Source organism: Petromyzon marinus, chromosome 45 (assembly GCF_048934315.1).
Source record: "Petromyzon marinus isolate PM22_M1 ecotype Great Lakes invasive population chromosome 45, UKy_Petmar_22M1.pri1.0, whole genome shotgun sequence".
Taxonomy (NCBI): Eukaryota; Metazoa; Chordata; class Hyperoartia; order Petromyzontiformes; family Petromyzontidae; genus Petromyzon; species Petromyzon marinus.
In genome coordinates this window covers 5,088,209-5,113,743 of record NC_133711.1, presented here as the reverse complement: position 1 = coordinate 5,113,743, position 25,535 = coordinate 5,088,209, and the positions used below count along the sequence as shown (strand labels likewise).

Sequence of the window (25,535 nt, the reverse complement as noted above, 5' to 3'; positions counted from 1 at the left end):
CACTGAGGAGTGAGATGCCCCTGTAGTTGTTACAGTCTGTGCGGTCCCCCTTCTTAAAAAGGGGGACCACCAGGGCATCCTTCCAATCCTGCGGAACCCGTCCAGTGGTCCAGACTGTTGTTATGATGTCATATAGGGCAGTCTGTGCACAAACGCCACCCTCCCTCAGCATTTCGCTTGGGAGATCATCTCTGCCCGCTGCCTTTCCTGGTCTCAGACTCCGGATCGCCTTCAATACTTCCTCAGCAGATGGCACCTCAGCCAGCCACTCACAGGGGGTGACTTCATCCAATATTTGAGGCACCGCAGCCTCAGCAGGGTCATCCTCACTTTGTGCCACGATGTTTTCCTGGCTGTGGGATTTTCCCTCCCCCAGGACCTCACAGAAATGCTCAGCAAATCTGCGAACCTGTTCCTGGGGGTCGGAAATTGGATCACCGTTTTTTCCCCTAATGATGGTAATAGGTGTGGCGCTGCAGGTTACTTTTTTGATGGAGTTAAATAGCGATTTGTGATCACGGGCCACTGAGGCAGACTCCATCTCCTCAGCAACCCGCGACCACCACCCATCCTTGCAGCGCCTCACGGCTCTCCGAACCTCCGAGCGAAGGCTGCGGTAAGCCTCCTCATTCTCTGACGTGGGATTCTGTAGCCGATGACAGTGGGCCTGTCGCTTTTTCTCAACCATCCTGAACAACTCCTCTGTCATCCAGGGTGTCTGGGGAGGTCTGGACCGCGTACCCAAAGCAGCCATTGCAGCTGCATGAGTCACAGTCCTAAACCTCGCCCATTTACCCTCGACATCAGGAGGAGTCGGGGACGATGCCAATCCCAGCCGCAAGCGATGATGAAATTCTCGCTTGCAACTTTCATCAGATAACTGAGACCAGGCCACTTTAGGTTGGAATGGGGTCCTGGGTGTACACCCACCACCGGAGTGGAAGAATGGCAGGCGCATCTTACAGATGACTAGTCGATGGTCAGAGGGCAGATCAGCTCCACGGTAGGTCCTGGTGTCAAGGACATGGGCTCGCATTCGCTGGTCCGTCACTATGTAGTCCAGCAGATGTTCTTGCTTGGACCCGGCATGCATCCATGATGTTGTGTGGATGCGCCGATGCCGGAACAGCGTGTTGGTAATTACAAGCCCATGGGCTGCACAAAAATCTAGCAGCCTCCTACCGTTGTTATTGAGCTGATCTGGCCCATGCCCTCCAATCACTCCAGACCAGGTGCCAGTATCATGACCTACTCGGGCATTGAAGTCACCCAGCATGATGACTCTATCCCGAGGGGCCACTTTAGCCAGCACCTGTGACAGGAGGTCATAGAAGGCATCTGACTCATCGGCTTTGCCTGCATCCCTCCACGGATGTTCATCTTCGGTGGGGGCATAAGTAACCACGACCACCATTCCTCGCCTCCGGTTGATGGGAAGGCGAGCCCAAAGTAGCCTGGGGCTTACAGCTTCCCACACCTCACCGCCACGCTCCCACGCCCCCTTCATTCTTTTGTTCAAAAGAAGACCCACACCCTGTTGTTTGGCAGTCTGCTGCCCCGAGTAGAGGACTGTCCACCCCTCATGGTGGCAGGAGCCAGAGCCGGTCCACCGGACCTCCTGAATGCCGCATAGATCCAGGCGGTACCGGTCCAGCTCCCGACAGAGGAGTGGCAGCCTCTCCTCTGCAGTGAGCGTTCGAACATTCCACGTGGCCACCCGTAGTGGCTTTTCGTTGTTTCTGGAGTAGCCCCGAGGGTAGGTATTCAATCTCCTGGCTCCGCCAATTGGGGTTTGGCCAGGAGACGTCATAGACGCCTGGCCCCCCGGGGCCTCCGGCACAAGCTTAGTTGTTACATATTTCACTTTAATTCGTGGTTTTGTGGTAATTAATTGAAGGTGGAGGGGTTACCAGCCCCTCGCACCCGTCCAGAGCCCCCGTTTAGCCCCTGTGGTGGACACATATGCCATGAGGGGAGGAGCCAATCAGAATTGGAACTCCCCCCACAGCACTGTCCACGACAGAGTTGCCCGTCCGGCACCGCGAGGAGGTAGGGGGTTGTTTTGCCGGACCGCAAACACACAGACACACACACACGCAATACGCAATCATTCACAGCGCGTCCCAGTCACCAACACAACGCACATATTTATGTACACGCGCACACAAACAATGCAACGCCGTACACAAAACGCTCGGTATACGTCTTGCAGCAATTAGTAACGCGCGCGTGTGTGTATATATACCCACCGTGTTGATATTGCTGCTCATTGCAAGCCGACACAAATGCATTCTGATGTCATTGCCATTGACAGACACGCACGGTGCGTACCGTCGTCACACGTGTAACTATGCAATGAACATATCAATGCAATGGCGCACGTGGCGTGCCACGCACAGAGTGCACGTAGAGCACGTGGGGAGCGGTGGTGCAACGCTTGGCGCGCTGCGGCTACGAACCACGGCCACCCGAGTTCGATACCCGCCGCCGCTCACAGGCCAACATCGCTGAACGGGTCCTGGACCTCCCGCCTAGGTCGACTCAGCCTCAAACGAGAACGCTGGTGCGGTGTGTAAACATCGCCACTGGGGAGACAAAGGCGGCCGGGCTTGGTGCTGGCCACCCAATCCCCTCGTGTGCCCTGCCGGCATTCATAGGTGCTCGCTAACGGCACTTGCCCCAACAGTCTGTTACAGGCTACACGGGGGATCGTTGTCGTTGTATACAAGGTTCTTCATGAGTGATCGTTCACAACACTTTCCCCAACTGTCCGTTAAAGGCTACGCGGAGTAGCTTTGTCCCTCTTAATGAAATTCCCGCCTCGTCGATCCACTGCTGGCAGAGACAAAGACGTCGACGCAGATCGACGGGATGGTAAGAGCAGTGACGGCGACAGATTTCAACCGGGCAGCAACAGCGCGAGACACGCGCACAACATGAGTCGGACAGAGGTGCACGAATCCGTGCTAACAGACGGATGCACGCAAAGACAAATGCACAGATGCACGCGCGCATACACACGTACAAGGATGTTTGGGGGCACGTGGTCTTTGCGAGCACCTATTGAAGATACCCCAGTCTCACAGACACTCACATACACATAGAGGCAAATAAATCATTCCCCGTGTAGCCTTAAGTGACTTGGAGCAAGTACTGTTAGCGAGCACCTACCCATACAGACAAATACACCATCACATGCACAAAGAGAGAGACACACACACTATCACACAGACTGACAAAAACGCACACATACACACGCAGTCATACACAACAGACAACACATTGGCGGACACAAAACAGTCACACAGAGGCACGCACAGACACACGCATAGAGACAATCACACCACACACACGCACACACGCACGCACGGACGATATGCACATATGTGTATCATAGGATTCAAGACATAAAGATCCCACGTCGACTGTTCGGGGCAAGCGCTGCTAGCGAGCACCTATGAAGGTCGGCACGGCACACGAGGGGGTGGGTGGCCAACACCACGCCCGGCCGCCTTTGTCTTCTTTGCCTCTCTCCAGCGCTGATTTTTGTTTTACACCGCACTAAGTTACTGATCATTTAAGGCTGAGTCGGCATAGAGGAGTCCCGGGACCGACGCAGGTATTCGCCACCAATATTAGCCGTGATCGGGGAACCGAACTCGGGTCGCCGGGTTCGTAGGCCAGCGCGCTAACCGCTGCGCCACCGCTCCCACACATGCTGTGTGTATACGTACACGTGCGCAAACACCCTCAATAATATCGTTGGCTGAATTGTTAGATATGTTAGAGATGTCTTCCTAGCGAGGAAGCAGCTTTGGGGCAGTTCGCACGACGTGTCGGTGGTTGTGTCGGTGGTGATGGTGGTGTCGGTGGTGGTTGTGTCGGTCGTGGTGGTGGCGGTGGTGGCGGTGGTTGTATCGGTGGTGGTGGTGGCGGTGGTGGTGGTAGCGGTGGTGGTGGTTGTGTCGGTGGTGGTGTCGGTGGTGGTTGTGTCGGTGGTGGTGGTGGTGGTGGCGGTGGTTGTGTCGGTGGTGGTGGCGGTGGTTGTGTCGGTGATTGTGGCGGTGGTTGTGGTGGTGGCGGTGGTTGTGGGGGTGGCGGTGGTTGTGGTTGGGTCTGCGTTGACATTCAGCACAAAGTGAGAGCGCACAGTTTTTAGAAGCTTCGGGTCCACTCCCTCCCCTCTACTCCTCCTCCTCTCACTCTCCTCCCTCCCCTACTGCCTCCCACCTACCCACCCATCCACCCACCCACTCTCCCTTCTCACCCACCCACCCCATGATCCACTCTTCTCCCCCCACCCCCCATCTCTTCTCCACACACACACACACACGCGCGCGCACACACAAAGTGACTGACACACGCGCGCGCACACAATTGCGCGCGCGCGCGCGCGGTCGCTCATGCACCCACAGAGAGAGAGAGAGACACACAGCTACCACCACCACCACTACCATCACCACCACCATCAACCCAACCCCTCTATCCCTACCCCAACACACACCCCGCCCCTCCCCCCCCCCGAGAAAAACTCTCCCATCGACTCGAGCCCCCCCCTCCTCCTCCTCCTCCCCTTCTCGTACCCGCGCGCCGCCGCCGTTGCCTTCGCCGACAGCCGCCACCGCAGACCCGAGTCGGCGTGTGTGCGTGATGGCTCACCATCCCCAAGGTTATCTGTACCAGCCCTCGTCCGCATCGCTCGCCCTCTACTCGTGCCCGGCGTACGGGGCCCCCACGCTACTGGGTGGCGCTCGCTCCGAGGAATTGGGCCGATCCGGTGCCGGATCTGCGTTCAGCCCCTACCCGGCTTCGGCCGCCTTCGCGACTGCAGCCGCGGCTGCTGCGACACCGCACGCCTATAGCCCGCTACAGTACACGGCTGACCACGCAGCCTTCCCTGGATACGTGGTAAGTGTGCAGCCGAAAGCCTTGACCATACTTGACCACCATCGCTACCTCCTCCCCCCCACCACCACCACCACCACACAACACCCCCCCCCCATCCTGTCCTCACTCTCCATCCCGCTATCCGTAGCGCTGTGTTGGAGTAAGTGCGCGCGCGTGTGAGTGAGTGAGTAAGAGAGTTGGAGCGCGTTGATGTGAGTGAGTTTTTTTTGGAGGGGGTGGGGGGGGGGGATGAGTACGGCACGGATCCGCCTGTGCACGTTTGGGTGTTGCTGTAGGGCTGTCACGTTGTTCACTCTGTCTACGTCTGGGTTGTGATCGATTGTGCGTTGTGTTTGTCACGCTTCTGTGGTGGTGGTGGTGTTGATGGTGGTGACGGTGACGGTGGTGGTGTGATTGTGTTACTTTGCCGAGTGTGCCGTGGACTTTGCGTCTCTGGGCGAGATGGGCGATGCTCAATGCCTCCTCCACTCGGGAGACGTCGCTTCTTCGCCTTGTTGGCGCGGAGCGGTTGAAGGCTATGGGGTGGATTCACAATCATCATCTCTCGTGCGTCAAAGTTAGTGTGTGTGTGTCTGCGTCCATGTGTGAGTGTGTCTGTGTGTAGGTCGACTCAGCCTCGAATGAGTACCTGGTGCGGTGTGTACGCATCGCCGCTAGGGAGACAAAGGCGGCCAGGCGTGGTGCTGTGGCTACTTTCTTGGGCGCTCGCTGAGAGCACTTGCCCCAACAGTCTGTTGAAGGCTATACGGGAGATCTTTTTCTTTGTGTCCGTGAGTAAGTACGCGCTAGGGTAATCGTCAAGCCGTGGCTTATTCATTAATGAAGTTATTAAATCATCACAGTATCCATGAGTTGTGTTAATACGTGTGTATTTGTGTATATCCGTTCTCGAGATTGTGTGTATACAAACGTGTGATAGTATGCATATGTGTGTGTGTGCATGTGTTCCTGTATGTGTGTGTGTGATTGTATGTGTGTGTGCGTGTGCAAATGTGTCCTTCTATGTGTGTATACGAAAGAGTGTGTGTGTGTGTATATACGTGTCATTGTACGTGTGCTTACGAGAGAGAAAGTGTGTATGTGTGTGCAAACGTGTTATTGTATATGTGTACACGAGAGTGTGTGTGTGTGTGGCGTACACACGTTTATTGTACACGTGTGCCTGAGTGTGTGTGTATGAGAACGTGTTTTGTATGTGTATTTGTGCGTGTGTGTTTGTATATATATATAAATGTGTATATATGTGTGTGTGTGTTGAGGGACGGTCACGTGGCGGTGAGCGCACTCCGTTACGAACCCGGTTGGCCACAGTTCAATTCCCGCTCACGGCCAACAGCGACGATTATATGAACCGGTTTTAGTTCTCCCCTAGGTCGACTCAGCCTCAAATGAGAACATGGTGCGGTGTGGAAAAACATCGCCACTGGGGAGACAAAAGCGGCCGGGCGTGGTGGCCACTCACCCCCCCCGTTCCGGCCTTCAAATGTGATCGCTAACAGCACTTGCCCCAACAGTCTCTTAAGGCTATACGGGGGATCTTTGCGTCTGTATATGCATGTGAGAAGGTGGTATATATGTGTGTGTGAACGGATCCAAATGTTACGTGTAATGCATTTCGACAAATACGCATGTGCGTGTGTATGTGCCCATGCGTATCTGCCCGTTCGTGTGTCGTGATGTTCAAACGCACGGAGTGTGTGCGCGCGTGCACGCGTTAAAGTACACGAGTGCGTGAGTGTCTTTGTGCGCCTAGCATGGCACAAGCCGTCGTGGTGAGGTCCCAGTCACTTAGTGGCGAACGATGGTTGTTGTTGTGTGATGGATACATGTGTGTGTGTATACATATATATGTGTGTGATAGATTATGTGGGGAGCGGTAGAGGAGTGATTAGCGCACTTCGCTATGATACCCAGCGATCGACCTGATTGCGATCCCCGCTCACGGCCAACACCAGTGACGATTGTCTGGACCGGTCCTGGGCCTCCCCTAGCCTCAAATGAGTACCTGGTGCGGTGTGTAAACATCGCCACCAGGAAGACAAAGGCGGCCGGGTGTGGTCTTGGCCACCACACCCCTTCGTATGACGTGCCGACATCCATAGGTGCTCGCTAAGAGCACTTGACCCAACAGTCCGTCGAGGCTACACGGGAGGATCTGTGCATCCGTGCGTGTGTAGGTGTCTGTACGCGTGCGTTACAAAATTTTGCGTGTGTAAATGCACGTTGATTAGTGAGCACGTGTGTGTGTGTGTGTACGCATAGATGTGATGTACTTGCGTGTGTACTTATGCGTCAATGTTCAATCGCAAACTAGTTCATATACACAGTAGTTCGCGCTCATACGCTAACATTCGTGAATTAGCTCTTGCTCAATGTTGTATATTCACAAAGACAAAAATCCCCCATATAGCCTTCGACAGACTGTTGGGGCAAGTGCTGTTAGCGAGCACCTATTGAAGGCCGGTACGGCACACGACGAGATGGGTGACCAGCACCACGCCCGGCCGCCTTTGTCTCCCTAGTGGCAATGTTTTTTCGCCCATGCATAAACACATGTAACATACATAAATAAAAACATACACAGACGTAAATGCACGTACACCCACATACGCACGCATACGCACTACGCATATCTATACATATATACCTACATAGAGACAAAGAACCCCCGTATAGCCGACACAAGCCGTTTGGACAAGTGCTGTTAGCGAGTACCTATTAAGGTTCCGGCTCCGCCTTTCCATACACACATTCGCGTGTACAAACACACACGCACACATACACACAAATATAAACACTCACACATACGCACATACATTCACACGCGCATACGTACACATTTAAACATACACACAAACACACATGTGCACCCACAAAAATATACACACACACGCGCAAGCACGTACACACACATACACTGCCCACACACGTGCACACATGTACACATACATACGCACATACTACATACACGTGTACGCACGTATTTAGAACACATGCATACACACGTGCACACATAACACACATACGTATACACATAACCACAAAGGCAAAGATCCCCCGTATAGCCTTAACGGACTGTTGGGGCAAGTGCTGTTAGCGAGCACCTATGAAGGCCGGAACGGCACACGAGGGGGTGGGTGGCCAGCACCACGCCCGGCCGCCTTTGTCTCCCCAGTGGCGATGTTCACACACCGTACCAGGTACGCATTCGAAGTTAAGTCTACCTACACACATGAACACACATAAAGACACAGACACATACATAATTGCCCACAGTATATTCACGCACAATTATCGCATTCAGATAACATGCATCGCAAATACACACGCGCGCAAATACCCATTCATCATCAGCAGCAGCCATGCGCGATCCACTGCTGGATGAAACCTATGTTAGCATTAATGGTTGTGCACATAGCTTTAAATAGTCAACACATTAATTAAGACCCGGTGTTAATTAATCAATCAAGCCACCATTATAGATTTTTTTGTAATATGGAGAGGGACGGGAGCGGTGGCGCTGCGGTTAGCGCACGTAAACTCCGCCCACCTGAGTTCGATTCCCCGACCACGGCTAACGTCAGTGGCGAATGAGAGATCGATAATATTCAGCCATAGCCCGCAGTGACCGGCGCGGTGAAGTATGGTCAAAAGAACCCTCGTCATCAACATGGCGTGGGATAGAGAGACCTTTCATTCTGTGGAGCAGTGTATGTACTAAGCCCTGTAAATCATCTTTATTATTATTAAATCATTATGATATTAATTGTTTTGGAATCGACAGTCGCGTGTTTATTGTTACGATAGTGTAACGAAAATAATAACGTTGACACAATTGTGTTGTTCTAAATATTCTGTCGCAAGACGAGATAACCACACTTGTAGCGACAGCAGTTAATTATTGATTACGTCTGCACGGCTATTTAGATAGAGCTGTTAAATTGACAGTGTTATTTTAAACACGCTTAAATGACTTTCTGTCTTTGTGTGTGTTTGTGTGTGTTTGGAGCGGTGGTGCAGCGGTTAGCGCGCTGCGCTACGACCCCGGCGACCCGGGTTCGATTCCCGCTCACGGCCAACACCCAGTGACGATTATCTGAACCGGTCCTGGGCCTCCCCCTAGGTCGACACAGCCTCAAATGAGTCCCTGGTGTGTAAACATCGCCAATTGGGAAACAAAGGCGGTCGGGCGTGGCGCTGGCCACCAAATCTCCTCGTGTACCGTTCTGGCCTTCAAATGCGCTCGCTGACAGCACTTGCCCCAACAGTCTATTAAGGCTATACGGGGGGATCTTTGTCTTTGTTTTGCTTGTGTACGCGTGGTGTGTGTGTGTGTGTGTCTGGCTGGGGAGCGTTGGCGCAATGCAATTCAGAGCAACACCCATCGCCTAGGTCGACTCAGCCTTAAAAGTGATAGCTTGTGCAGCGAGCGTGAGAAAGGCGGCCGGGTGATCGTGGTGCTGGTCCCACCGCACCTCAAGTGTAATCGCGAAGGGCACTTGCCTCAACAGTTTGTTAAAGCTATACGGGGGATCTTTACCTTTGTGACCTCAATAGGTGCTCGCGAGAAGCAAGTGACCCAATGCTCTCTAATGTAAATAATAACAACAATATCCCGCGTGTGTTGTTGTATGTATGCGTGTAAATGTACTGGTGTCTGCGTGTGTATATACTGCGGAGCGGTGGCGCAATGGTTAGCACGCTGCGATCCCTACCCGGCCGTCTGAATTCTATTACAGGCCACGAGCGATCTCTGGAATCGTTACTGTGCTAGCTCTAGGTCGACTCAGCCTTAAACGAGCGTCTGGTGCGGTGTGTAAACATCATTGTCATCACCAGCACCGCTGGTGTGGTGCTGGCCACCCACCCCCTCGTGTGCCGTGCCGGCCTTCATAGGTGCTGCTCGCTAACAGCACTTGCCCCAACAGTCTCTGAAGGCGATACGGGGGATCTTTGTCTTTGTGTGAGTACGTAGGTGTGGTCACGGTAGAGCAGCGGTTCGCGCACTGCGCCGCGAACCCGGCCACCCGAGTTCGATTCCCGCTCACGGCCACCATCAGTGGCGATTATCTGAACTGGTACTGGGCCTCCGCTAGGTCGACTCAGCCTGAAATGATTAGCTGGTGCGGTGTGTAGAAACATCGCCACTGGGGAGACAAAGGCGGTCGGGCGTGGTGCTGGCCACCCACCCCCTCGTGTGCCGTGCCGGCATTCATAGGTGCTCGCTAACAGCACTTGCCCCAACAGTTTGTTCAAGCTATACGGGGGATCTTTGTGTATGCTTGTATTGCGTATGTGTGAGAGGATGTGTACGTGATTTATTGTGTATATGTGTATACGTGTATATGTACATGTGTATGTATATGTAAGTGTGTTCGTCTGTATGTACGTATTTATGCTTACGTATGTTATATTTATTTCAATACAGTCACGCAAGCATATACAGTATGTAAATATATATTGCATAATCGTGTGTGGGTTTTTGTGTGTTTAAAGTGCTCGCTCACTGCACTTGCCCCAACAGTCTGTTCACGGCTATACGGGTTTCCTGTCTTTCTTCATGTATACAGCTGTACATGTATGTTTACGTGTCCGTGTGTACGTGCGCGCGCGTGTGTGTAGATTTGGAAGTGCGTGTTGTGCGTGTGTACATTTGAAGAAGCAATTGCCATGCGTATCCACTGCTGGATGAAGGCCTGTCTACGTTCTTGTCGGTCGTATGGGAGTTGTTTGACCATACTTCACCGCGCCGGTCAGCGCCGGTTCGTGGACACACGACCAACGATTCCGTTCAGATATCGCTCACTCGCTATCGGGAGTCCAACTCAGGTCACCTACTTCGTAGCGCAGTGCGCTAGTCACTGCGCCATAGCTCTACACACTTTGCGTGTACGCCGTTTGCAATGTATATTTGTATTTACGGTTGCACAGTGATTAGCGCACTGCAATTGGAACCCATCGAGTCGAGTTCGATTACCGAGCAATAACAGTGCGTGACAAATATCTGAACCGCTCCTGGGCCTCCCCCTAAGTCGACTCAGCTTCAAATGAGCACGTGGTTACGGTATGTAAACATGAACAGGGAAGACAAAGGCGTTCGGCCGCGGGGTGCTGGCCGCACAATCAACTCGCGTGTCTTGTCAGGCTTCATAGCTGCTCGCTAATCGCATTTCCACACCCCTCCTCCCCCCCCCCCCCAACGTTCTAAACGAGGAAACCGTTCTCTTTGTGTGGCGCTTATAATTGTACATTATTAATTGGCGATGATGGCCCTATTAATTAATGAGTGAAGCGCCTAATCTGCCGCATTAATGTATTAATAAGAGCATTGAGCGAGTTTACACGAGCCATTAACAGAGCAACGGAGGGAGCGATAGCTCGAAAGATAAAGATCCCCCGTGTAGCCTGTAACAGAATGTTGGGGCAAGTGCTGTTGGCGAGCACCTATTATTGGCCGGCACGGCACAATGATGCTGGTGGGTGCCCAGCATCACGCCCGGCCGCCTTTATCTCCTTAGTGACTATGTTTACTGGTGCTCACGTGAGGCTGAGTCGACCTAGGGGAGGCCCAGGATCGGTTGATACACACGGGGCAGCTGCCGTGGTCCCACACTGGACGAGCGACACAGGTGTCGCCGGTTTCGATCTCAGGGCACGGCAGTCAAAACAACGGGCAAGTGCCTCGGATCGAAAGTGTTACGAACCCCGGCGACCCTAGTTGGAATCCCACCCTAGACCAACATCTGCGGCCATTTAATTATCTGAAGATGACTCCTTGTTGCGATGATTTAAACGTCAGCATCGGGGAGACAAAGGCGGTCGGGCGTGGTTTTAGCCGGACCATCACCTCGTGTGCCATGCCGGCCTTCATTGGTCGATGTGTGTGTGCGTGACAATTACGTGTGATGTTTTAGTGATATATCGATATGTTGTATTGCATCACACACATATACACATATACACACTTATACACACTTATACACACTTATACACACTTATACACAACCCCAAAGACAAAGATTCCCCTAATAGCCTTAAGAGACTGTTGGGGCAAGTGCTATTGGCGAGCACCTATGAAGGTCGACGCGGTGAACAGCACCACGGCCCGACCGCCTTTGTCTCCCCAGGCACTGATTTGAGGCTGAGTCGACCTAAGGGAGGCTCGGGACCGTTTCAGATAATCGTCACTGGTGGTGGCCGTGTGCGGGAATCGAACTCGGGTCGCCGGGTTCGCATCGCAGCGCGCTAACCGCAACACCACCGCTCCCCACACACAACACCGCACACACACACACGCACGCGCACGTATTTATCACTTACAGGCACATTTGGCCTACACACACACACACACTTGACCTAAACACACACATACTTGAGCACACAGACACCTGTACAGCAACAACAACAACATTCGCCGCCGTTCGTCACTAAGTTGATGTGACGTCACCGCAGCGCCCGTGCCAGGCAAGGTGCACTTTGGGTTCAAGTGCAGTTTCAGAGGCTCGCTGACGGGTGGTCACGGGGCTGACCCAGGTGCCATGGGTTTGGCTGACCGAGATGACCGACAGATGCACCACCTGCGCTCCCTGCAACTCGATGCGTTTTAACCGACCATCGCTGCGCGCGTTGTTGTGAGCGTCGCTCCTCCCGGTCTCCGTTGTTGATGGAGGGCGACTGCCTCCAACTGCCCCGGTAGCAGCGGCGTCCTTCACGAGCCTCCTCCTCCACAGAGGCCGATCTTGACACCGCTGGTACCGGTCGTCGGCAGGTCCACCCTGCTCCAAATCCTCCTGTACCGCATCAGCTCCATCTCTTCTCTAGCCCGTGCCGCGCACGTTTAGCCCCCTCTATCTGGCCAAACGGAAGCTGCACGCACTTGTGCAAACACGCGTTCACACACATGCGCTCACAATAACACTTTTGAACATACACACCGGTAGACATACACACTCTAACTTGCACACGCACACACAAAATACACACGCATGGACGATTGCATCCACACACCTGCACAAACCCACACTTGATCACACACACACAAACACAACTGCACACACATCACACGTGTACACACACACACACACTCATCACAAAGACAAATATCCCCCTTATAGTCTCAACATACTTTTGTGGTTATTGCTGTTAGCGAGCACCTATGAATGGCACACGAGAGGGTGGGTGGCCAGCACCACTCCCGGCCGCCTTTGTCTCCCCATTGGCGACTTTTACACACCAGATACTAGTGCACTAACCGCTAGGCAACTACTCCCCGCACGTGATATCACCCACACAGTTGAAGCCACACAGCTACCCACTTTCTTACACCATCACACTCTCTCTCTCACACACACACTCACATCTTCACGCACTTACAGATTCACACACTCACACATTAACACGTTCACACACTCACACATAAACACGTTCAAACCATCACACATTAACACGTTCACACCCTCACACACTCAGACACTGACACACTCACACCTTCACACCCTCACACACTCACACCTTCACACACTCACTCACTCACACACTCACACCCTCACACACTCACACACTCACTCACTCACACACTCACTCACACCTTCACACACTCACTCACTCACTCACACGCTTACACCCTCACACACTCACACACTCACACCTCCACACGCTTACACACTCACAGATTCACACACTCACACACTCACACCCTCACATCTTCACACACTCACACATTAACACCTTCACACACTCACACACTCACACCTTCACACTCACACCTTCACACACACACCCTCACACAATCACACCTTCACACACTTACACCCTCACACTCACACACTCACACCCTCACACACTCACACCTTCACACACTCACACCTTCACACGCTTACACACTCACACACTTACACCCTCACATACTCACACACTCACACACTCACACCCTCACACACTCACACACTCACACACTCACACTCACACACACTCACACTCACAGATTCACACTCACACCTTCACACGCTTACACACTCACACACTTACACCCTCACATACTCACACACTCACACACTCACACCCTCACACACTCACACACTCACACCTTCACACCTTCACACACTCACACACTCACATCTTCACACCCTCACACACTCACACACTCACACCCTCACACTCTCACACACTCACATACTCACACACTCACACTCTCACACACTCACACACACACACTCACGCACTCACACACTTACACCTTCACACTCACACACTCACACCTTCACACCTTCACACACTCACACACTCACACCCTCACACACTCACACACTCACACCCTCACGCACACACTCACACTCTCACACACTCACACACTCACACCCTCACACCCTCACACACTCACACACTCACATCTTCACACACTCACAGACTCACACACTCACACCTTCACACACTCACACATTCACACCTTCACACACTCATAGATTCACACACTCACACACTCACACACTCACAGATTCACACCCTCACACAATCACACCTTCACACACTCACACACTCACACACTCACACACTCACACACTCACACCTTCACACTCACACCTTCACACACTCACACACTCACACCTTTACACTCACACACTCACACACTCACACCCTCACACTCTCACACACTCACACCCTCACACTCTCACACACTCACACACTCACACTCTAACACACCCTCTCACTTTCACTCATACACTCTCACACCTTTGTGCATGCACACATAAATAGGTCTCCCACACACTCCCACTAATTCACACTCCCTCACTCACACTCTTACACACTCACCTACCCAACCCACCCCTACCTTACGCACACTCACACACTCACTCACTCACACTCACACACACTCACTCTCACATACATACACACTCCCAGCCAAACTCACTCTCCCACACACACACACAAACCCTCACTTTCTCCCACTCATACTCACACTCGCTAGTTTACACAAACGCACGACCAAACTCACTCTCACACACACACACACGCGCGCACGCACACTCACACGCATCAATCCATTCCCACACTCTCTATTATGCTCACACTCCCACTTACACAATATCACACTATCACACCGCCCAAAGATCACTCACAATCCCACCCACACTCGCTCAGGTTCACTCTCACACTCACTCACTCACACCAAGGCTAACTCACCCTCACCCACACCCTCACCCACACCCTCACCCACAAACTCACCCACACTCTCACACACACTCTCACCGACACTCTCACCCACACCCTCACCCACAAACTCACCCACACTCTCACACACATTCTCACCCACACCCTCACCCACACACTCACCCACACTCTCACACACACCCTCACCCTCACCCACACCCTCACCCACACTCTCACCCACACCCTCACCCACACCCACACTCTCACCCACACCCTCACCCACACCCTCAACCACACACTCACCCACACTCTCACACACACTCACACCCTCACCCACACCCACACACTCACCCACACTGTCATCCACACTCTCACACTCACCCACACTCTCACACACACCCTCACCCTCACCCACACCCTCACCCACACTCTCACCCACACCCTCACCCACACCCACACTCTCACCCACACCCTCACCCACACCCTCAACCACACACTCACCCACACTCTCACACACACTCTCACCCACACCCACACCCTCACCCACACACTCACCCACACTGTCATCCACACTCTCACCCACACCCTCACCCACACACTCACCCACACTCTCACCCAGACTCTCACCCACACCCTCACCCACACCCTCACCCACACCCACACTCTCACCCACACCCTCACCCACACCCTCAACCACACACTCACCCACACTCTCACACACACTCTCACCCACACCCTCACCCACACCCTCACCCACACACTCACCCACACTCTCACCCAGACTCTCACCCACACTCTCACCCACACCCTCACCCACACCCACACTCTCACCCACACCCTCACCCACACCCTCACCCACACACTCACCCACACTCTCACTCAGACTCTCACCCACATCCTCACCCACATCCTCACCCACACCCTCACCCACACCCTCACCCACACTCTCACCCACACCCTCACCCACACCGTCACCCACACTCTCACCCACACTCTCACCCACACCCTCACCCACACCCTCAACCACACACTCACCCACACCCTCACCCACACCGTCACCCACACTCTCACGCACAATCTCACCCACACTCTCACTCCACGTCACACACTCCGACGTGACTCTTAACTTACTCTCACGTCCACCGACACTCACTTTCTCACACACAAACAAAGATCCCCCTCATAGCCTACACATAGTTTTGAGGCAAGTGCTGTGTGCGTACACCCATGAGGTCCGGTGTGGTATACTCTCTATCACACACACACATTCATCTCTGTCTCACTCAATCCTCAAAAAAACATCCACCCGTCTCTCTCCCTCTCTCAAACTCTCGATCACACAACACCACAGCGCTTGTGCCAGGCTACGTGCACATTGAGGCCACGGGAAGTGTCGAGGTCAGGGGACAGACCCGAGTGGCTGAGATGACTGACAGATGCACCACCTGTGCCCCTCGCTGCGTTTTATCCGCCCGGCACTCGGCTCGCTGTTGTGAGCGTCGCTCCTGTGCCCTCTCACGCTCACATACCTCCGCTCACACAGAGACAAAGATCCCCCGCATAGCATTCACAAACTTTTGGGGCTTGTGCGGTGAGCGAACGAGTAGCACCTATGAAGGCCGGCACGGCACTCGACGTGATGGGTGGCCAGAAAACCAACGCCCGGCCGCCTTTGTCTCCCTTAGTGGCGCTATTAACGCACCGCACCTGGTGCCCATCTGAGTCCGAACCTGACCCAGACAATCGTCGCAGGCGTTAGGTGGGGCGGCCGTGGTCGGGAATCGAACTCGGGCTCCACGCCTCGGCAGTCGAAGCGCAGCTCCAGCGCGACACGCGGCTAACCCCCTACGCTACCCGCTCCCCCCGACTCTCTCACTCGCACCCCCTCGCCCCCAGGCATCCCCGTACGACCCCACGGGCCCAGGTCTGGCCGGAGGTGTTGCCGCCTACCACCCCTACGGCACCCCGCTGGGGCCCTATCCTTACTCGGACGCGGCCTACCGGAAGAACGCGACCCGAGACGCCACGGCGACGCTCAAGGCGTGGCTCAACGAGCACCGCAAGAACCCGTACCCCACCAAGGGCGAGAAGATCATGCTGGCCATCATCACCAAGATGACCCTCACGCAGGTCTCCACGTGGTTCGCGAACGCGCGCCGGCGTCTCAAGAAGGAGAACAAGGTGACGTGGGCGCCGCGCGCCAAGAGCGAGGACGAGGAGGAGGAGGAGGAGGACGCGACCATCGACCTCGAGAAGACGGACGACGACGCCGAGTCGCCCGAGAAAGGGCTGAGCGCGGCGGCGCACGACGGGGAAGGTGAGAGGGGGGTGGTGGTGGATGGAGGAGGATGGAGAATGGAGGTGGAGGATAGCGGAGGAGGATGGAAGAGGAGGAGGAGGATGATGGAGAATGGAGGAGGAGGATGGAGGAGGAGGATGATGGAGAATGGAGGAGGATGAGGATGGGGGAGGATGGAGGAGGAGGATGGAGGAGGATAGTGGAGTGTGGTGATAAGAGAGAGAGTAGGAATATGGAGGAGAGGACATGAGGAGGGTGGTGGTGAGACTAGAAGAGGAGAATGAGACCGGAGGAGGAGATGAGAGAAAAGGGGGGGGGGGGAGATGGAGGACGGCGGTGGAGGAGGAGGGAGTTGGAGGGGAGGAGATGAGAGGGGTGAGATTAGAGGAGGAGGGGAGAGCAGGAGGATTGGCGCGTGTTGGTGTGCAGGCCTGGGTTTAATCCGAGTCTGTCTGACCTGGAAACTACCTCCGCACTCGGCGCACCACATCCAGTATACCTCTCGATATGGCGGTAGGCGATCGTCACGTGCCTACGACTACTCCAGTCTACCAGCGAGACATTACTCCTGGTGTCGAGGTGTGGATTGTGTGTGGAGTGTGTGTGTGTGGAGTGTGTGTGGAGTGTGTGTCCGTGGAGTGTGTGTGTGGAGTGTGTGTGGAGTGTGTGTGTCCGTGGAGGTGTGTAGAGATGGTTAGGAGAGTATCTGCGTGTGTGTAGGAGTATATCTGCGGGTATGTGGAGGTGCACCTAGCCTGAGGTATGCGAGTGTGTGAGTGTGGAGAGGTATGGACGTGCAAGTGAGTGAGCGAGAATATATACTGCATGACCAAGTGTGCAGTCTATAAAGTGTTAGCGTATGGCAATGTTTGCGTACGCGTGCATATGCGTGTGTTTATTGGTCTATGGGGAGCTGTGTATGTGTGTGCTCACGGCCACCGCTGGTGACGATTATCTGGGCCTCCCATAGATCGACTCAGCCTCAAATGATTAGCTGGTGCGGTGTGTAAACATCGCCACTGGGGAGACAAAGGCGGTCGCACGTGGTGATGGCCACCCACACCCCTCGTGTGCCACAGTGCCGGCCTTCATAGGTGCTCGCTAACAGCACTTGCCCCTACAGTCTGTTAAGGCTACACGGGGCGGGGGGGGGATCTTTCTCTTTGTGGGGAGCGGTGGCGCAATGGATAGCGCACTGCGCTGAGAACAATGTTCGATTTTCGATGAAGGCCAACTTCAGTGGCGACATCGATCAGAACTGGCCCCGATGATCGGTTCAGCATTAATTAAGTACCCCGGTGACGCGTGACACCTCCAGCACTGGGGAAACAAAGGCGGCCGGGCGTGGTGCTATCGCCAACCCCCCCTCCCTCTCCTCGGCCATCATAGATTCTCGGTGACAGAACTTGCCCCGGTAGACAGTTTGCCTGTCCGGGTGATCTCTATCTGAAAGAGTTACATATCACCACCGGAGGCTAATTGCTACCTAAACTGTCAAGGGCCTCCCCTAGGTCGACTCAGCCTTAAATTATCACATGATGCGGTAATGTGTGTTCACAAGCATCAGCAGATGCGTTTATGGCCACGCGCACCGTCCCAGCCTTAATAGGTGCTCGCTAACAGCGGCCTGCCCTTAATAGTCTGTAAGGCTAAACGGGGGTATCTGTGCGTGTGTGTGTTTAAATTTAAATCTGTTTACACGCGTCGCAATCGTTAATTAACGAGTCAATTGATGAATTAACGCGCACGGGGCCACGTACAGAGACACACTTGCACATTCACACGCACACAGACACACGCACATCCACACGTACAGACACACACACTCGCACACACACACACGCACAGACACACACACTCACACGTGCAGACACACAAACGCACACTCACACGTACAGACACACACACTCACACACACGTACAGATACACACACACACGTACACACACACACATACTCACACGTACAGACACACACACTCACATATACAGACACACGCACACTCACACGTACAGACACACACACACATGTACAGACACACGCACACGTACAGACACACGCACAGCCGTACACTCACACATACAGACACACACACGTACAGACACACGCACAGACATACACACACGTACAGACACACGTACAGACACACACACGTACAGACACACGTACACCCACACGTAGACACACACACGTACACACACACACACGTAGACACACACACACACTTAGACACACACACACGTACAGACACACACTCGTACAGACACACACTCACACATACAGACACAAGCACGCTCACACGTAGACACACCCAGACACGTACAGACACACACACGTACACACACACACGTACAGACACACACACACGTACAGACACACGTACACTCACACGTAGACACACACACACGTACAGACACACGTACAGACACACACACACGTACAGACACACGTACACCCACACGTAGACACACACACGTACAGACACACACACACGTAGACACACACACACACTTAGACACACACACACACACGTACAGACACACACTCGTACAGACACACACTCACACATACAGACACAAGCACGCTCACACGTAGACACACCCAGACACGTACAGACACACACACGTACACACACACACGTACAGACACACACACACACGTACAGACACACGTACACTCACACGTAGACACACACACACGTACAGACACACGTACAGACACACACACACGTACAGACACACGTACACTCACACGTAGACACACACACACGTACAGACACACACACGTACAGACGCACGCGACTATGAATGCTGACACGGCGCACAAGGGAGTGTGGACGCCTTCTTCGCCTCCCCACTGTTGATGATTCTATATTGAAACCTCATTTATTTGTGCATCGTTTGCCGCCCTTCCACCGGCACCTCCGGTTCGCACGGTTGGCTACGTACGGTGCGAAAGAAGTTCAACACTCCTACGTTTGCACACACCGCATCGGGTACTCGTTTGAGGCTGAGTCGACCCAGGGGGAGGCCCAGAACCGGTTGAAATATTCGCCGCTGCAATCGACCGTGGGCGGGAATCGAACTCGGCTGGCAGGCCTCGTAGCGCATTGGGGCGCTAACCGTTGCGCCACCGCTCCCCACACACACATCACGCACACAAAGACAAGGCAAATGTTAACATAATTACTAGTGAGCATTCGAGTGAATAATAAGCTTTCGACTTTACTGTACCAATTGAATATGTGTATTGAACGAGACGTTGTGAATTGTAATGGGGAATAAATAAACAAATTAGTGACACGTCAGGGTTGGGAATGACAACTTACGATGTGAATGTACGTGCGTACATTTGTGTTTGGGTGAGTGTGTGCGCTGTTGGGGCACGGTAGCGTAGCGGCTAGCGCGCTGCGCTATACGTACCTGGCGACCCGAGTTCGATTCCCGCTCACGACAGACACGAGTAACGATCATCTGAACCGGTCCTGGGCTTTGCCTCGGTCAACTCAGCCTCAAATGAGTACCTGGTGTCGTGTTGTAGTAAGGCGGTCGGGCGTGGTTGCTGGCAACAACCACTTCCTCGTGCGCTGTTCCGGCCTTCATAGGTGCTCGCTAACAGCATTTGTCCCAAAGTCTGTTAAGGCTATAGGGGGGATATGTGTCTGTGTTAATCGTAATTAGGGTTACTAATGATGCCATTCATTTTTCTATTTTTAATATCTTACCTTTCTCAATTTCGTGCGAATATTCGTTGGATTTATTAATTACATTATTTTATATTATTCCCATCAATAAGTGGAAACAATATTACCTATTTTTTAAACACCAATTATTTGCATAGTCTCGCTGTGCGCTAACCACTGCGCCACCGCTCCTCCGCAAAAGTAATTAGCATGCTCCACTCGCATATCGCACACGCAAAGACAAATATCCCCCGTATAGCCTGAACAGTCTCTTGGGGCAAGTGCCGTTAGTGAGCACCCATGAAGACAGCAACGTCACACGAGGGGGTGGGTGGCCAGCACCACACCCGGCCGCCTTTGTCTCCCAAGTGGCGATGTTTACAAACCGCACCCATGTATTAATTTGAGACTGAGCCGACCTAGGGAAGGTCGAGGATCGGTTCAGATGATCGTCACTGTTGCTGGTCGTGAGCGGGATTCGAACCCGGGGGGGCAGGTTCGTAGCGCAACGCGCTAACCACAACACTACCCCTCCCGACTCGCACGCACACGCACACACCTACACACACCTACACACACCTACACACACCTACATACACCTACACACACCTACATACACCTACACACACCTACATACACCTACATACACCTACACACGCATACACCTACACACACCTACACACACGCACGCACACACACCTACACACACCTACACACACCTACACACGCATACACCTACACACACCTACATACACCTACATACACCTACACACACATACATACACCTACATACACCTACACACGCATACACCTACACACACTTACACACACGCACGCACACACCTACACACACCTACACACCTACACACGCATACACTTACACTCACCTACATACACCTACACACGCATACACCTACACACACCTACACACGCATACACTTACACACACCTACATACACCTACACACGCATACACCTACACACACCTACACATACGCACGCACACACATACACACACCTACACACACATACATATATGTATACACACATTTTGTACAAATGCATACTTGCCCTTGTACGTCAGGGAACGTGTAAATCACATTAATAACCCTACATAATCAACACGTGACATTTCACGCAAGCCGCTCTTTAAATATTCATAAGGTTTTTTTATGATTTAAAGTAAAACATTATTCAGTTTATTACAACTTCAATTAAGAAGTGTCTGGAAATGTATATGTATTGCTGTTGCTGCTGCCTTGGCAGTGATGCACAAGTAACAGTTAACAAAGTCAACACACTTCTCAAAAAACAAATACAGTAGGCGACGTTTCGGGCAACGACTCAACTTCACGTGTTGCAAAAATATATATAATTAGCAGTTTTTATATATATTTGTTGTAGTTGTGGATCGATATTGAAAATATACTGAGGTGAATATTTATTTTATTTCTTAAAATGTAATTTGTGGTGAAAATATGTTTTGTTATCAAAAGTTAAATTAGTTATTAATTTTGGAGCATTTTGGTTAAATATATTTTAACACATTTACATGATATACGGATGACACATGCCGATAGATTCACACACACGCGCGTCATAGTATGTACAATTTCGTATATACATGCATGCATGCGAGCATACGTACGTCATACATTTTGACACGCACACATATACATACACACACGCGGACACATTTTGTGTAACACGTGGTGATCCATTTGTAGATGCCTCACTATAATAACGGATTAATTATAGAGAAAGCTGCACGTCTTCCACCAATGTCAATACAACTTATTAAGTAAGTTTACCTCTCTCCACTCTGTAAAGATACGGAGCCATCGTCGCTTTACTAACGTCATTCAACTGAGATGTTCCATATTAAGAGGTGGGGGCATTTGAACTGAATGGGGCATCTGCAAATGGATCGCCCATTCTACACATACACATAAAACACAATCCATATATATAAACAGACATTGCATTATGCCCGATTACATACTACATTTTTTTATACGTACACAAAAAACAAAGATCCCCCGTATAGCCTTCATAGACTGTAGGAGCAAGTGCTGTTAGCGAGCACCTCTATACAGACACACGTACATACAGACGCAATAGTCGCGTCAATGCATAGTTTGACGACTCAAGCACACGTGGAATTGCCGCTTTATTTTGCCGCAAATGACGTTGAGTCGTCAAAGTTAACGTCGTCCCTTTTGACCGAGTTATATTAATCGCTGTGTTCATTACGTAAAACGTGACCTAATTATTGACAGGTAAAAGATGCGATGGTGATGTCTGCTGGCATTCACGCAACTTTGCGTTCAACACTGCATCGACAGCGACGAACGTTTATATTGCTGCCGGTGCCAGGCCAGGTGCACGTCGTGCCCATGTGTAGTTGTAGAAGCTCCCCAGCAAGCAGCATTGATTACTCTGTACACGACAACAACAACAACAACATATTCTTGGTTCTTTCGGTAAAGTCACGTTGAAGGGAAACAATAAAATAATACAAATATATATAAAACAATAAAATTCTCACCTGACGATGACTGCTTGTGTTACAGTCGAAACGTCGTGAGAATTTTATTGTTTTATATACAGGATATATTTATTTATTTATTGTTTCCCTTCAACGTGACTTTACCGAATGAACCAAGAATATGAATCACTGCAGTCACGAAAGCTGTAAATCAAAACAACAACAACAGCAGCCGCAATTCGCCACTAAGTGGCGGTGACGTCACCACGGTGCTTGTGCCAGGCTTACCTGCACGCGAAGGCCGTACACACAGACACACATATACACAATCTCACACACACGCACGCGCGTGAATAACGTCTTGTATTCTTGCAATATGTACCACGCGGTCACTAATACCGCCGTGCCGTTTGTACGTCTTGCACGCGCGCCAATCAAGCGCGCGTGCATTCCTCGAAATTCTCACGAGGCCCGTGCGAGAGTTGCCGGAAACGGGTCGAAGCGATTTTGAAAACGGTTACCGGTTTTGATCCGGTTACGTTTCCCCAAACACACACATTTTTATTTTGTTACGAACAATTTTCGCACTCACGCGCGCACGTGGAGCCACCGGTATGACGATATTGCGGCGTCTGTAAAACGATACGTCTCATTCTTAATTTGACCCATATGTATATAGGTATCAAAGTGAACGTATCGCGCGCATCAGGTATTCTATGATCGTATTCAAACAAAGAAACTATGTTAATAATTACAATAAATTAAATTGCATATGAAAAATCATCGGAAGGCTGATGATATTCGTTTGGGGCGATGGTTGATTCAGCCCATCATCCCGACGTCCGGGGGTCGATAAAATCAGCACCACTTCGCGGAAGGAAGTCAACAGTCGTTTTGTGGACTGCCTCGTTCCCGCCACGGGAATGTGGAGTTTCCACCACCGGCTCGGGTGGGCCGTAAACGAGAGATGTGCACAGCCCCGGTTGTAGTTCGAACCACGAAAATCACTTTGAATGTGTAGCGTGTAGCGTTCAGTGCTCGCTGTCGGCTTTAGCGTCACACTCCGCGGGGGAGGCGAATTACTCGGTCCACCGACATTGGACCGAGTAATGTGTGAGCGTGGTCGGGGGAGTGGGTGGTGAAGCAGTTAGCGCACCACGCTACGAAACCCGGCGATACCCGGCGACACCCGAGTTCGATTCCCGCGACCAACACCCAGGTCGACTCCGCCTGTAATGGGTACCTGGCGCTGTGTGTAAACATCGCCACTGGAGAGATAAAGGCGGACGAGCCTAGTGCTGGCCACCCACCGCCTCGCGCACAGTGCCGGCCTTCATAGGTGCTATTCGCTCAACGGCACTCGCCATAAAACTCTGTTCAGGCTATACGGGGGTATTTGATCGTTGAGCAGCAATGTGTAACTCGAGGCTGAGTCTGCCAACCCCATACTTTACATTCCCCAGTTAGTGCTTCTTTAGTTAACATCTCGCCACGGTGGCTAGGAGATGTTAACTACCTCGCCCGGTGTACAGGAGGTCGTGGGTTCGATCCCGACCCTGCCGCCTGCTGTTTATTTGGAGTTCGCGGTGTCTCTCTCTCATCATCATCACGGTGACTAGAGGATGTTAACTACCTCGCCTGGTATACAGGAGGATTCGATCCCGACCTTGACGTCCGCTGTATATTTGGAGTTTGCGTGTCTCTCTCTGTCTCTCCGTGGTCGCGTGGATTTTTCTCGGGGTCCTCCGAGTTTTCCCTCCACATTGAGGACAGCGCTGTCCTCCAGACAGTCTCGTCCCTTCACCTGATGAAGGCCGCTTGTGTTGTGGCCGAAACGTCGTGATTTTTTGTTATTTTATTTTCACCTACGTGACTTTACCCAATAGAACCAAAGAGTATCATAAGTCCACTTCGTTGAGCTATCATTTGCGCCAGGTCGCTTCTGAATAAGAGCCGTGTGGCTCAGTGTGCCTTACCTGGTGACATACAAAAAAAACATTTATAGCCCAGG

General features: G+C 52.3%; 1 protein-coding gene across 3 annotated transcripts in view; it reads left to right on the top strand.

The window, feature by feature from the left end:
- Positions 1–4,439: 4,439 nt before the first annotated feature.
- LOC116952056 (Iroquois homeobox protein 5a-like) overlaps positions 4,440–25,535 on the top strand; it is a 37,813-nt gene continuing 16,717 nt past the window's right edge. For all 3 annotated transcript variants that reach the window (XR_004404380.2, XM_032971070.2, XM_032971068.2), the window contains exons 1-2: positions 4,440–4,908; positions 16,954–17,374. Coding sequence is in view for 2 of the 3 variants with exons in the window: in XM_032971070.2 (XP_032826961.2) it covers positions 4,651–4,908; positions 16,954–17,374 (679 nt within the window). In the remaining variant the exon portion in view is untranslated. The remainder of the gene's footprint in view (positions 4,909–16,953; positions 17,375–25,535) is intronic.